Source organism: Microtus ochrogaster (assembly GCF_000317375.1).
Source record: "Microtus ochrogaster isolate Prairie Vole_2 chromosome 6 unlocalized genomic scaffold, MicOch1.0 chr6_random_2, whole genome shotgun sequence".
Classification (NCBI taxonomy): Eukaryota; Metazoa; Chordata; class Mammalia; order Rodentia; family Cricetidae; genus Microtus; species Microtus ochrogaster.
Genome location: NW_004949095.1, coordinates 12,185,653 through 12,201,090, shown reverse-complemented (window position 1 = coordinate 12,201,090; position 15,438 = coordinate 12,185,653). Strand labels below are relative to the sequence as shown.

Sequence of the window (15,438 nt, the reverse complement as noted above, 5' to 3'; positions counted from 1 at the left end):
TCCCTCCCTTTCTGCTCTCCATCATCCCTCCCTTCCTTCTGCTCTCCATCATCCCTCCCTCCCTTTCTGCTCTCCATCATCCCTCCCTTCCTTCTACTCTCCATCATCCCTCCCTCCCTTTCTGCCATTGTCTTCATCTTTTAACACATATAGTATTGTCACCCAGAAAGATATTGTGCGTAAATTCTTAAAAACAGACTAAGCACTTAGCATATGCAATAGCCTGTAGATAGTATTTAAAGAATTTATTATTATTATTAAAATGGAAATCATAATATCTCAAAAATTTTAAGATTCCCCAGAAGTAATCATTTCAGAGTTTACTGGCAAAACTTACTAAATGGAAAAGTACATTTTAACTATGAGATTTTTTTTTTAAGTGTGAAAGTAGTGTTTTCAAAATTTTTGAAAATCATTTTAGGCCTAGAGCACTTTCAAGGCAAGTGCCTGCACAGTCGGGATTACAAGAGCCCAGGAGATTTCCAGGGGAAGAGGATCCTTGTGATTGGCCTGGGGAACTCAGCATCTGACATTGCTGTTGAACTCAGTCGTCTGGCTACACAGGTATGCGACAAAGAGGTTTTCTGGGAATAAAACTAGAATAGAAATATGCCATTAAGTCAGCCTGGAGGCTGGGGAAAGAGTTTCCACAGCATATTGTCTGCTTTGTGAGACCTTCCAGTCATGAGGATTTGAGTGAGCTCTTCTTCCAGAGAAGGAAGACAATCTTCCTTGATATAAAGATGTTTGTTCTGCTGAAATGAAGGCAAATGTCTGAGCGTGTGGATAAGTGCACATGTAAACATTTACCTTTTGTTCTAATTTTATATTTTAGTAGCTTTCAAACTAGCTGGTTCTTAGTCAGGCTCCATCCTTATTTATTTAACGTTTCTTACCACCTACCACGTGAAAGACACCTCTGGAGCATCACACAGCCTGGCTTTTACCATCATTCATCGATTCACTCATTCGGAAACAAGCATTCAGCAAACGCCAGGTGCTATTGTGTGTCAAAATTATGCTAAATTAAAACTAAAGCTATGGGCTAGACTAGAGTATGACTTTAAGGAGCAATCAGTGGGTGGAGATGAGGTGATAAGTGTATATACCATCTCCGAAGGAAGTGACAAGTCTCCTGTGGAATTAGGTGTGGCAAAAAGAACAAAGAACCTAATTTAACCTGGATATAGTCAAGGAAAGCTTCCAGAGGATTCAAGTTGTTGGGACTAGTAGAGTCCCGAGAACCTTAATGTATTTTCAAGCAAGCAGATACTAAACAAGTTAACTCCTAAATGTATGGGAAGAAAACTTTGGTTTTTAAAACTAAGACTCTCCCTGAGTGATCACAAAGATAGTAAATACACTACAATTGACCTGGCAGGCTGAGATGACTGGGATGAACAGATGCTTTGTGTGCACGTGTGCAGGGAAGACTAGGAAAGGGGAGGAGGGGCAGACAACAGCATTATCTGTGCATCTCATCAATCCAATTACAGCTTCCTATTTAGCTCCGTTTCCCAACTCAGTCCAACCTCGTCTACTGCCCACAGCTTCTAGGGTTCTCTCGGTTGGCCAGTCTCTACCTGCCATCTTAGTCTATGACCTCATAAAAATTAAATCAAACCCAGGTGGCTACAGAGGCTTCTTATACCATATGTTGTGGTTATAATTCTTTGAACTGCTCCACATCAGTGCTTTGGAGTGGTGGCGAAGGACTCTTACCTCCCTCTAGCTGCAAAGGTAGTGTGTTCATCAAGACTCACCTCTTAGAAAGTGTTCCTAACTGGACATTGAAGGAGACACACAGATATGCCTCCAGAGGACTGTGTTGTGTTTATTTATTGGTCACGGAGGGATGTTGAAATCTGTATTGTCTCTCCCAACCAGGTCATTATCAGCACCAGAAGTGGTTCCTGGGTCATGAGTCGGGTTTGGAATGATGGATATCCTTGGGACATGGTCTATGTAACCCGCTTTGCATCCTTCCTCCGGAATGTCCTTCCTTCATTTGTCTCTGACTGGTTATATGTCAAGAAGATGAACACATGGTTTAAGCATGAGAACTATGGGCTGATGCCTTTAAACGGGTATGCCAAATTGTACATATTTTATCCTTCAACCTAAGAGAGTACTGGTTTAGGTTATTTCTACCTGGTTCTAACTTTTGTTATCCCATTGAGTCTAATGGGAATAAATTAACAATTTCTCAGATGACACAGTTTAAACCAAAGGTCATACGCAGGTTAGAAATTAGTCCAGAAATGTGGTGGATATGCAAAGAGAAGGTAGATGAGGCAAACAGATCATCCTGACAAACAAAATTCACTTAACTACAATCTATTACATAGAACATAAGGGCTGAACAATCTCAAATTGGATTTTTTGGGGAATATCTATGTTTATAGATAAGTGAGGATACCAATAACAATGTCTACTTCTGAAGATAGTAATATTTAGAGATATAAATATACATTTTTAATTTACTTTATTAATTATATTTAAAAACTTACAAATGCAGGTTCTTCTTAGTCTCAGATTACCCAATGTGCTTATAAGGAAGATCGACCAATGTACTATAAATAGCATGTCTCGGCAAATAGAGGACCCAGAACAGGAGTGGACGCTCCTTTCCACATTCTGAACATTTTGAAAAGCATGGAATATATAAAGCCATGGAGCTATCTTGATAGAACTGATGTGACCCGTAAAATTAATAAGATTCATTCCTTTACTTCTTATCCAGATAGTGCTCAGTACACACTAACTGTGGAAGCACGGTGGATAGAAAAGTCAGTGTATTCATAGGAAAAAAGGAATATTTGGTGGGTAAGAAAGTTTCACAGAAATCTTCCCTTCTGGCCAATGCCAGCCAAGAATTCCATTTGTTTGGAGAAATGTGCTAAGGAAAGCGAGGAGGAACTGTGAATCGGAACACCAAACACCGCATTAAAGAGCCAGAGCCTCCTTCCGAGGCTCTTGCCCTACCCAGATTTAAGGACCGCCTAGAAGCACAAGGAGATGAAATGTTGAATTTATGTGTTTAGAATTTTGTTTAACATAATAAAAGTTACAAAATTTGATCTCGTTAAAATGGTTTATCTTACAAGAGTAACTATAATTTATATTGGGGCTTTACCATTTAGACAGGAAAAAGCCAGTTTTAGAAATCCACTCATTCTCAGCACTAAGCTCCCCCTTTGAAAGGGCTCCAGAGACCCTAAATTGAAGTTGACATCTTTTCATTCCTCCCTTGGTTGAGAGGAGAACAAGGAGAGAAAACAGGTATGCCGTGATCTCCTTGTTAGCTTCCTAATAAGGCAAAGGGAGAGGGGCTACAGTTACAGAGGGGAATAACAGTGTGGAAATACAGAAATAAATACCAATATTCACAGTGTTTCTATGTATGTGAGATACTTAGAGAACATTCCAGAATCTCTGAAGAAAACTTATGTCAACATGAAGTATGTTTCATGAAAAACTTTCATTGCCATAAGTTTGGTAAAGTATAGTATAAAAGGTGATTTCTTTCTTTGTGAATGCAAAGAAGTTGATGGAAGAAGACCAAACAAGGTTGTAAGATCATCGAAAATCTGATTTCGCTATGCAAAGCCTTCCAGTTATAATAGTAGTTAACATGCAATGTTCTTGTCCATGTTTAGTACTGCTCTGGTAGTCAGCCATTCAGTGATAATGTCCCTGTGAGGACAAGTTTGCCTTTATCCCAGTTATACACATAGAGAAACTAACACAAGGCAATGTGGCTGGGAATAACTATGTGCTGTCTAGCTTTAGACTCTGTCTATTAACTAATTTATTGTATCAAGACTTCATTATTATTCTCATATATTTGGTGAGTCTCCAAAGAATATAAATACACATAATATAATTTTGTCTCAAAGGGCAACAAGAAATTTTTGGATAAATTCTTAGAAGTGTTCATAATGAGAAAGGAATTCCCACAAGAGCCTCTAGGGGTCCTCGCATTGGTGTAAAACTGATCAAACACGGCTGCAATGGTGTGGGCTGTTGCGGGGATTTCATGGAAATGGCCATTACAGTCATGGTACTTCCCTTTCACACCTGCACAGTCCCCTCAGGAAAGAACCTGTGTTCAATGATGAGCTCCCAGCCCGCATCCTATGTGGCACCGTGACCATCAAACCCAGTGTGACAAAGTTCACAGAGACCTCCGCTGTGTTTGAGGATGGGACCGTGTTTGAGGACATTGACTGTGTCATCTTCGGAACAGGCTACGGTTATGCCTATCCCTTCCTGGATGACTCCATCATCAAAAGCAGAAACAATGAGGTCACCTTGTACAAGGGCATCTTCCCTCCTCAGCTGGAGAAACCAACCATGGCAGTGATTGGCCTTGTCCAGTCCCTTGGTGCTACCATCCCCACAGCTGACCTGCAGGCACGCTGGGCTGCTAAAGTGTTTGCAAGTATGTGGGCCATTCTATTTTTCATTCACTAAGACAATAATTGCCTACTGTACGCTGATGACTGTGGTAAGGAGCCAACTGGAACAAGGCAGGCACGCAACTTGACTTCACAGATGGGGAGGAATGAGGAGGGAATGTTATCACAGGAGAAGTTTCAGGATGTTCTGGTAAGGAGAACTAGTCCCGGAGATATTTGTTCCATCTAAACAACGTGAATCAAACCACAAATATGAGGAACTGCACTGAATGTATGAAGAACCAGAAACACTTTTAAAATTAAAGACAGGTGTGCCAAAAAGTGGAGAACCAAACAAAAGCCTAGAGGGGCTTAATAAGCTGTATCAAAGAACTTGACCTTGTGACAGTGAAGTTGGGAGGAGTTTGCAAGGTTTTAAGTAAGATAAAGGCAATAGAGCAATAGCTGTCATGCTAGGGTACATATACTGAAGGGGTGCTGGAGCCAGGGGTGGTGGGCATGCCAGAAACCTACCATTACCTCCATGTGACCATCATGTCCTCTCAAACTGTTGAAAGTTTTCTTTCCTTCTCTTTTCCCATTGTAGACTACATAGTCTCAAGGGGCTACAAGAATCTTACGTGGGGACATACATATTACATGGAGAGAGGCGGTGACTTAAATATACTGATTTAATGGCTACAATACTATTGATCATCTCGATCATGAAAAGTGTCTTCTTATTCAATGGCTAAAAATCCTAAACAGCAAAAATATAACTTCCCTAACATACTACTGATTAAAAACTCATACTGAGGAAAATATGAAAACCATAGAATGAGTTTAAAATGCACTGTGAATACATATGTTTTTATTTCAAATGTACCATAAAGAATGATTTTTCAAAAATATTGTCATGACAAGATCTCCTGAGTAAATTGGGAGCATGGGGACTTTTGGGGAAGATTGAAGGGGAAAAGAGAGTCAGTAAGGGAAGCAGAGAAAAATGTAGAGCTCAATAAAAATCAGTAAAAGAAAAACTGTTCAAAGCAAAAAAAAAGCCCTAAGCCATACATACAAGCAAAACACTCATAAAATAATACTAAAAAATTATTGTCATGAAATCTTAAATAAGAACACTCTCCTGTACAATGGTTCCATTGTCTTTTATTCTTTTTTCTTTTTTATTGACTTTATTGATTTATATGTTTTCCCTGCCCCCTTCCTTTCTCCCCCCTCCCCTTCTACCCTCTTCCGTAGGGATCTCCATGCTCCCTATTTTCTCAGGAGATCTTGTCTATTTCCCATGTAGATTAGATTCATGTATGTCTCTCTTAGGGTCCTCATTGTTGTCTAGCTTCTCTGAGATTGTGAATTGTAGGCTGGTTTTTTTTTTTTTTTTTTTTTTTGCCTTATGTCTAAAAGCCACTTATACGTGAGTACATGTTTTTTTTTTCTTTTATTCTTACAAGCCCAACTGTGTCTCCAGAGCCTGAATTCTTATGAGAATGTTGGATACAGTTCAGAAACCTGGACAACTTACCTTAAACAAAGAACATCATTTATTCATTTGACAAATACTCATTGAACTCTGCCTTATCACTTACTTAGGTCATAATTTCAAATCAAACAGACAGAAATTCTGATCTCTCTCCCTCTAGTGAAATACATGGCAAATAGTAGCCACAGGATGCTATTGAGCAAACAGTCTATGTGGTGTTCATGCACCACAAACATCATAGCAACCTCCTTCCACTGTTACAGCGGTAACTTACAGCCAGTCACAAGAGGTAAAGTTGCAAAGAAACCAAAGCTTGTGGGCCATCCCTTATTAAATATCCAGATGAATGCTGACATCGGAATGTGGCTTCTCTTATTATTTATTTCACTTACGGTGGACTTTAGTATCAACTATTGTTCCAGATTACTACTTGAGGGAAATTTTAATGATGGATATATATGAGAAGCCTGGACACAATTACCCCATTATATGGAATGAGGTATTTCAGAGGTATGCTGAGGACCAGGCTCTACATGATGTTACACAAGCATCAAGGAGGTTGGGTAACTAAAGCTGCAAGCATCTCTGCTCTGATTGTTACACACAGGCTGGCTTGTCCATCCCCACAAGAGCATTTGCCTCCTAGGTCTTTGTATTTGTGAATTGTCATTTGGCTAATGACACCAAAGAGAGCTCTTCTTAAGACAGAACCTTTTTATTAAATAAGACCGCTTTATTATAATGAACACATAAATAAAAATACCACACGGCTAAATTAAGGTAGCCACTCAAACACTTTTTATGGATTTTTATGGATTTCATAAATAATGAATCCCATTCTGTGTCATTATCAAGAACTCATGTCATTGTCTTTTCTGTGACTCCCTCCCCACATGTTTTCCAGACACATGCACGCTGCCACCTACAAATGAAATGATGGATGACATCAATGAGAAAATGGGCAAGAAGCTCAAGTGGTGAGCACTTACACTCGCTAAGCAAATGAGTTCTCAGGTTTTTCTTCATGCATAGAAAACACCAATAAGGTTTTTAATGTTGCCAACCATACAGTTCATTGCTTTTTTAAAAAAAAAATTCTGGCTGTAACTGATCTACATTAGGTGGAAAAATACTCTCTGCTCCTGTAAACTTAGGAGAGAGTGATTTGGCCCTCCAGGGAGGATGTGAAATCTATAGAGGTAACTGAGGTCTGCAAACAGAGTTAGCAGCCAGAAGCTTCCTGTACGACACCTCCCTGGGTGCTGGAACCTTCCTGCACCACAAAAGAGCAGTTCAGAAACCATGGAATCATCTGGTTCCAAATGTCCATAGTAATGAGGTTAGGAAGTGACTCCACATCTTTCCCCAAAAGTACCCTCTCTTAAAGAAAACTAGTCTTAAAGAAAACTAGCTGGCTGGCTATTGAGTAGTAGAATCTAATTTGCTGTTGATAAATTATAATAAAAACACATCTATTCAGTTCAGTTACCTTTGTGTATTCTGGAGAAGAGAGTATTCACTTCCAAGTTTGTGCCTTTATGTGGCTAGGTCTAAATGTACTTTTTCAGGTTAATTAGTCCATAAAAGAAAATTCCTCTTAAATTACATATCAAAATCTGTTCAAAGTGCGATTAAATACAAGATCCCGGTTGGATAAATAAACAATTGTGTAGGAAGTTTGTTTCCTTTTTCCAGCCTCCAGCATACCATTCAGTGAATGTCCTGGGGTAGATAGACATCAGCTCGGGAGTCTCAAGGGGAAAAGAAATGGACCCCTCAGTCCCCACTTAACCTAACCTAACCCAAAGGGCACATCTCAGAGGTGAGCCCTTCTACTGCTAATACTTCGGTTAGATGTGAATACAAGTAAAAAGAATGGGGGGAAGGTTCAAATGTCAGTGACAATCTTCTTTAAGTCACATGAGGGCACACTCCAACTGAAAAGATGACATGACTGACTTACCTTACAGCAATGTTAGCAGCACTGAAGCTATGCAAAATCTAAACTTCAAATGAACCCGCCTAAGAATCTAACGTGGGCAGGCTGGATGGAATGTGCAAGAGACATCAGTTACAGCACTAATGCTCTATTTGCAACCATGACAGTCATTTGGCTTTTCTATTCTCAGGTTTGGCCAGAGCAACACTCTGCAGACAGATTACATCACATACATGGATGAGCTGAGCTCCTTCATAGGCGCCAAGCCTAACCTACCCTGGCTCTTCTTGACTGATCCCCAGCTGGCCCTCGAGGTGTACTTCGGCCCTTGTAGTCCATACCAGTTTCGATTGATGGGACCAGGAAAGTGGGATGGAGCCAGAAATGCCATCTTGACCCAATGGAAGAGGACAGTGATGCCAACCAGGACAAGGGCTGTCGGTGATGCTCAGAGACCCTGTCATCTTTATGACTTGCTAAGAATGCTTTTCTTCCCAGTGCTCCTTCTGGCTGTTTTGTTCGCCTTTTATTAAGGATAAAACTTTTCCAGTGCCAGAGTCTAGTCTAGAAGTGCAATCACAGAGTACAATATACAAACACATGTAGGCACACACAGTCGCCAAGGGCCCCTCCTTTCCTTCCGGCAGATGTGAAAAGAATCCTGGATCATTGGACTCTAAAGATAAATAAAATGGAAAGTACCCAGCCTATCTGTTCCTGATGAGAATCTTTTCTTTAATAGGCTTTTCACATGTTGAAATGAAGTTTGGGATGTTTGAGATAAGGAGGAAGCAGAAGGGAGTTGGAAAGGCAGAAGCAGACTTTCAGACTAGACAAGGTTTAAAGAACTTTGTAAGGGGTGTGTTAGATACTGCAGCAGCAACATGTTTTACACAGCATCAGCTGAAATGTTTGACCATAAATGAATATGGGGAGATAGGATTCTAGCACCACAACATCTTAAATAAAATGAATAATAGAAAATTTCTAGGAAGAGGGATGGATGCATAGTTCAGTGAAAAGAGTGCCTGCCTGGCATATGCTGTGTTCAACACCCAGGACTAGAGAAGACGGGAAAACATTTCCAATATGAACTTCAAAACCAAGATGGCCACACTCATGAATTCCATCAAAAATTTGAGAAATCAATGATACAAATTATGTAAAAATTGATCAGAAAATGCAAAAGACAGATTATTCTCTGAAACTTAAGACCACAAAAGAAAATCTATATCAATATCCCTCACATACATATAAAAACATGCAAAAATTCTTTTTTGTTTTTTCAAGACAGGGTTTCTCTGTGTAACAGTCCTAGCTGTCCTGGAACTCGCTTTGTAGACCAAGCTGGCCTTGAACTCACAGAGATCCTCCTGCTTCTGCCTCCTAAGTGCTGAGATTAAAGGCATGTACCACCACTACCTGGCACATGCAAACATTCTTAATAAATGTAAAATATAATTAGCAGTTTATAAAATGAACAGCATTATCACTTAGTAAGACATTTCAGGAAGAGAATGCTGGCTTCAAGGATAACGTAATTCATCTTTCTAATAAGCTAAATTGAAAATAGGAAAGCCAACTGAGCTCAATTAACATCTTAAACACAACACAAAATGCCAAAATTCCATTAAAAATTATAAATTGAACTCCATCAAGATTAAGAACAGTTCCAATGGCTGGAGAGATGGCTCAGAGGTTAAGGACACTGACTGTTCTTCCAGAGGTCCTGAGTTCAATTCCCAGCAACCACATGGTGGCTCACAACCATCTACAATGAGACCTTGTGCCCTCTTCTGGCCTGCAGTCTTACATGGAGGCAGCACACTGTATTGTATACATAATAAATAAAAATCTCACTTGAAATAGGAAACAAATGCACAGAATATTTTTTTTAAAAAAGAACAGTTCCAATATCCCTTTGGGGGAAAATAATAAGTATATAGAGACCTTTGGCAGTTACACTAATTTTATATATAATAAAAGCAAGATGAATACTTTAAACTATCAACTTGAAGATATAAAACAGAGAAGAGAAACACTGGATTTGAGGGAAAAAATCTGTAGCAGTGTATCCCAGTAAACAAGGGATTTAAATAGCTTTACAACACTTGGTCCTGAGTAATAGCAGACACAATCATGGCCTTTTCATTTTTTACCATCCAGGGAAATAAAACCAAAGATCACTGAGGAGTAGCCCTAGAAAAATGCTGACCAAAGAGACATTTCATTTTTAGCTTTGAGAGCTTATTCTGATCAATGTAAAATCTGTATTTGTGTATATTTGTGGACTCGGGGTATATGATCAAATCTGATATAAGAACTCTACCAAACTGTTGAAGGAGGCCACTTGTTAGTTCCCAGCCACTTAGCCCCAAGGTAATCACACAGAAACTATATTATTAAACCACTGCTTGGTCCATTAGCTCTAGTTTATTATTGGCTAACTCACGTATTTATTTAACCCATTTCTATTAATCTATGTATTGCCATGTGGCTATGGCTTACCTGCTAACGTTCAGGCATCTGTCTCCAGCGGAGTTACATGGCATCCCTCTTACTCCACCCTTCTTTCTCCCAGCATTCAGTTTAGTTTTCTTGACCTAACTAAGTTCTGCCCTGCTATAGGTCCAAAGCAGTTTCTTTATTCATTAATGGTAATCACAGCATATAGGGGAAATCCCACATCATCTCCCCTTTTCTGTTTAAATATAAAGGAAGGTTTTAACTTTAACATAGTAAAATTACATATAAAAACAGGTATCAAGCAAGAATTACAGTTACAATATTTACATCTATTTTATCTTTTATCATAACTAAGAAAAACTATAACTATAAATTCTTCAACTTCATAAAAGACTCCAGAAGGTTATAATATTACCTAAGTAAACAGGAAGTGCATTGTAAGCAACTTCCAAAACTCTAGAATTGACAGAAACTTCTGGATACCTGGACAGTCACCCAAAGTTCTTCTGTACCTTTGGGACATCCATTTTCAACCTACAGGCCCATGGTATATAGCAGACGTTTCCATAAAGCAGGAAATTTCAAAGACATTTCTGCCTATATTGGCAGTTTTTCAGTCATTTTCTTCTGTGCCCTGCAGGATGTTTAGCAGACTCTTTTATGAAGCAGAAACCCTGAAGGATGGTCTCACCTTTAGGCAAGTTCAGCAGTCATTTCTCTACAGGTCCTACATATCCAGTTCATCAAGCAGTCCAGGAAAGAGCAGTTTATTGCCCAAATGGCTAAGCATCTCCATAATTATAGAGCTTCTTCAATGCCCATCTTCCTCTTAAAGTAGATTGTGCAGCCAGGTGCAGATGTGTCTCACTGTCATGAAAAGTCCTAATTTCTTAAAACATTTAAATGCCATATTCTAGAGGTCTCTGAAAGATCTGAAGAATACCTAACTGAAATATATCTCTACATATCTAGAAAACCTAACTAACATGACTACAAGCTTGACTATTATAGATGATTATCTATTAACCTGTATTTCTTAATTATACATTACATTTTTTAAATGAGCTCCACAAACACAATACCTTAATCAAGAGCATAAATATATATAATAAAATTGACCTTAAGTTTGTATCAATAAACCAAGATCCATACCAATGCAAATCTCTATAGCATATCCCCTTTAAATGTAAAGAAACATTATAAACAATATTTGGAAATATGAGCATAACTCTTCTCCATACTGCTTCCTGCTGTTTATTGGCCCAAATAAGTTTTTGAGGGGTGTTCAAGGCAATCTTTCAGGGGATCTTGGTCCATCAAACCATAATAGTCTAGAAGCAATCCACAGGTTCTCAACCTCTGTGGAAACAAAAGAAGAATCTCTCTCCCAAAGCAACATATCCTTAGACTTAAATTCTGAAGTCAAGATACCTTATGTTGGTTTAACTTAGCAGTACATAACTATGAAATGTCTCTCTGTAGTTAGCTCCTTCATAGTCAAAAAATTCAAAGAAAACACAATAATATGCATAATCTAGACTCTGTGAATTTTCCATCTTTACATGGCTTGTTTTTACTCTATTACTTTTTCTACAAGTTTAATATTTATTTTATTATCTTTACTCCTTTAATCTGCCTGTAGTCTATCTCTTCATAGACTTTGTTGTATTTTTTAAAAAACCATTTACTTCTTTTTATAACTCTCTGTTGTTGAAATAAGAGCGGCTGGGCTGCGTCCCCGGGACCCGGCCGCCCACATGGCTAGCTTTACCCAAAATAATTACACGGAAACTGTATTCTTTTAATCACTGCCTGACCCATTAGTTTCAGCCTCTTATTGGCTAGCTCTTACATATTGATCTAACCCATTTCTATTATTCTGTGTGGCCCATGAGCCGCCTTACCAGGAATGATCTTAACCTGCGTCTGTCTGCAGTGGGGGAACCATGGCGACTCCCTGACTCAGCTTCTTTCTCCCAGCATCCTGTTCTGTTTTCTCCGCCTACCTAAGGGCTGGCCTATAAAATGGGCCTAGGCAGTTTCTTTATTAATAAGAAATCATTCCCACATCACTCTGTATTCTTTTTCTTCTTTCTCCCAAGCCTACGTACATTTATCCAGCACTGTGACACATTTATAGATCTTTTATGTCTGAATCTGCCCTATTGTGTATCTGAAATCCTTTTCTGTTTTAGAGAGCCTTTAAAATGGTAAGCAGCTTGGTCACAGCAGCTCTGGATACTGGCTCTGCCTCCCTCTGCTTTTCAAAATGGCAGAATTACCATTACCGCCAGCTCTGGGACCGCCAGTAGAAGCCGCACTCAGCACTTTAACTCGAGAAGGAGCATGCAGCACATAAACCCCTTTTTTTCCTTAGTAATAGCTAAATATGTAATACAGAGCATTGCACAACCTGGAAATGTCTCTGTGTATGGCAGCAGGAATCTACCATGTTCTCCTGCCTGTGTACTCCTAGCCATCCTGATCCTGCTACCTGCTCAGGCAGGGGGCACTGAGCTGTGGATATGGTCTCGGCAGGCATACAAGTACCCAGGGCCACAAACTCCATTTAAGTGCTTCATATCTGGATCTCCAGAAAGAGTCAGAGCTCGTGCTAGCAGCACAGCCCAGAAAGCCAGCATTTCAAAACAGCTGCTTTTTTCCTGCTACTGCTGAATCAGGAAAACTTCTCTTAAAGGAGCCATGCCTCTGCTTGCCTCTAGCAAACAGCCCACCCAAGAAAATGCCGCTACCAAACCATGCTTAACTTTGATCTTTGGTGTCTAGGATTCCTTTCCAAGCCCTCTCAGGTTTTATGTGGATTTAGTCTACCATGTTGGCATGCCAATTTGTAGGAGGAGGACGCTTGCTAGGTCCCGGCTGATTAGCCCCAAAATAATCACACAGAAACTGTATTAATTAAATCACTGCTTGGCCCATTAGCTCTAGCTTATTATTGGCTAACTCTTATATATTAATTTAACCCATTTCTATTAATCTAAGTATCACCACATGGCTATGGCTTACTGGCTAAAGTTCTGGCATCTGTCTCCAGTGGGACTACATGGCATCCCTCTGACTCTGCCCTTTTTTCTCCCAGCATTCAGTTTAGTTTCCCCCCACTTAGCCAAGTTCTGCCCTGCTATAGATCCAAAGCAGTATCTTTATTCGTTAATGGTAATCACAGCATACAGAGGGAAATTCCACATACCAAACAAAGTCTCTAACAGTTAAAAAAAAAAAAAAAGAAAGAACCTTACCAGTCTATTATCGACCTCAGTCTAGCAGGTAAAATGTTCTGCTCTGTATCTTCTGACACAAAAGTAACCACAATTTTACTGTCACACTTGACTGCAAACTAGCATAGAGTAACAAATATTAAATAAAAAAATATATATGCATATATACATAATCTACAATCACAGAAGTTCAATTTTCATTCTCTTCCCTGTGTTATTTTTTTTACTGACATGACTGAATCATTTGCAAACATTTCTTCATTAATCTCTCAGGCATGTTTCTAACTATCATCATGATCCTGACCTACTTCACATGAGGAAATCAAAGCTTCCAGGCAGACCAAGGATTAAAGGTGAAGCTAATTTTCTTATACCTTGATCTGGTGTTCTTTCCAAAAGGAATTCGACTACCACTTCCTCCAAGCATCTCATTCTGACACTGAGAACCAAAAGAACACTTATGTAACTTGCTAAAAACTAGCCTTCATGTATGAAATGGGTAGCATTCTTCATAAATATGATTAAATTTATATTTTATTGATAAATGTACAGATAATACTTATATATATGCATACACACATATATAATACATATAGTATACATGTGCATGTGTATATACATTATACATGCATTATTAATACAAATAAAATAGGTCGAGTCTTATCCATGAGAAGTGCTTCCTACTTCACATATAAAGAGTATTACATGTGTATTTATGCACACATAATATATACAACATGAGTATGTGTATCTATATATAGTAAACAATAAAAATAAAAAAGTGTAAAGGGAGTCAGTATTCTAACTCCAGCAACACTCAAAGGCCAAGCACATTAAAAATCTATATCTTGGACTAGAGATGTAGTTAAAATATCTCCTGATTCAACCTATAGTTGACACATCTTCCCTGTGTTATCTTGTCTCCTGTTTGATCACTCTGTGGACAGACCAGGCATTCATCCCCTCCCAAGGACCCTTTAGGTAACTGATGATCTCTAGCACTTTCTCAGTGTGGTGATCCCTCACTCACAGAGACAGAAACCAATCCTGAGCCACAGAAAGAGCCTAGTTTGAATTCAGAAGCCATAGCTAGCTGCTCAGCGACTAGAAGTAGGGTATCTAATTGATTCTAAGCTAGAGGCCTAATTAAGTATTAAAATGCATAAAATGGGGGAGCAACTGACATCACCCTTCTTATTTAAAAGACATAAATTGCCCCAGATACACACCATGATGTAAAACAGTGCAAAGCAAAATATCTGAGATCAGTCTGCACGTGTGCATGAAGTACTCCAAAGCATATTTTCAATAAAAGAGAGGAGCAACAAAATAGCTGCACATTTTTCTCACTTGTGTGATTATACACATACATGTACAAATACACATGTGTATGAATACATACAATATATGTACAAAACACATATGCATACATTTATATAATTATATAACAATATAATTACATAACAATTATATACTATACACTACCACAGGTATGAGCACAGCTTACACCTCTTCTTTTACCTCTTCTTCTTTTACACCATTAAAAGCCTTCTAACTACTTTTTTATAGAAGGACTGCTAAAGAAAGATAGAGCTATGGAGAAACTTGCATGAATTTCTAGCCAACTTTGCACAAATATTAACCCTTCTTTGTGGGACTATTTTATTATAATTGACAAGAGTTCCCACAGCACCTCTTAGATCTCATCAAATGTCAATGGGGAAGCCAAGGCACCATGGAGATAGAGAACTAGAGTTTAGGGCCAACTTAGAGGTAGCCAAAAGTGAAAACCTCAGAGAAATGTTGGCTCTGACACCTTCTGTGCTCCTTTTCCTCACCCTTCATCCTCCCCAGGCAAGCTGTAGAAAACACAACTCCTCTTTCCAAATCAGC

General features: G+C 38.9%; 1 protein-coding gene across 1 annotated transcript in view; it reads left to right on the top strand.

Annotated features, from left to right (window-relative positions):
• LOC101993272 (putative dimethylaniline monooxygenase [N-oxide-forming] 6) overlaps nt 1-8,373 on the top strand; it is an 18,598-nt gene extending 10,225 nt beyond the window's left edge. The window contains exons 4-8 of the mRNA XM_005363977.3: nt 422-564; nt 1,888-2,087; nt 4,089-4,444; nt 6,806-6,878; nt 8,031-8,373. Coding sequence (XP_005364034.1) covers nt 422-564; nt 1,888-2,087; nt 4,089-4,444; nt 6,806-6,878; nt 8,031-8,373 — 1,115 coding nt within the window. The remainder of the gene's footprint in view (nt 1-421; nt 565-1,887; nt 2,088-4,088; nt 4,445-6,805; nt 6,879-8,030) is intronic.
• Nucleotides 8,374-15,438: the final 7,065 nt, after the last annotated feature.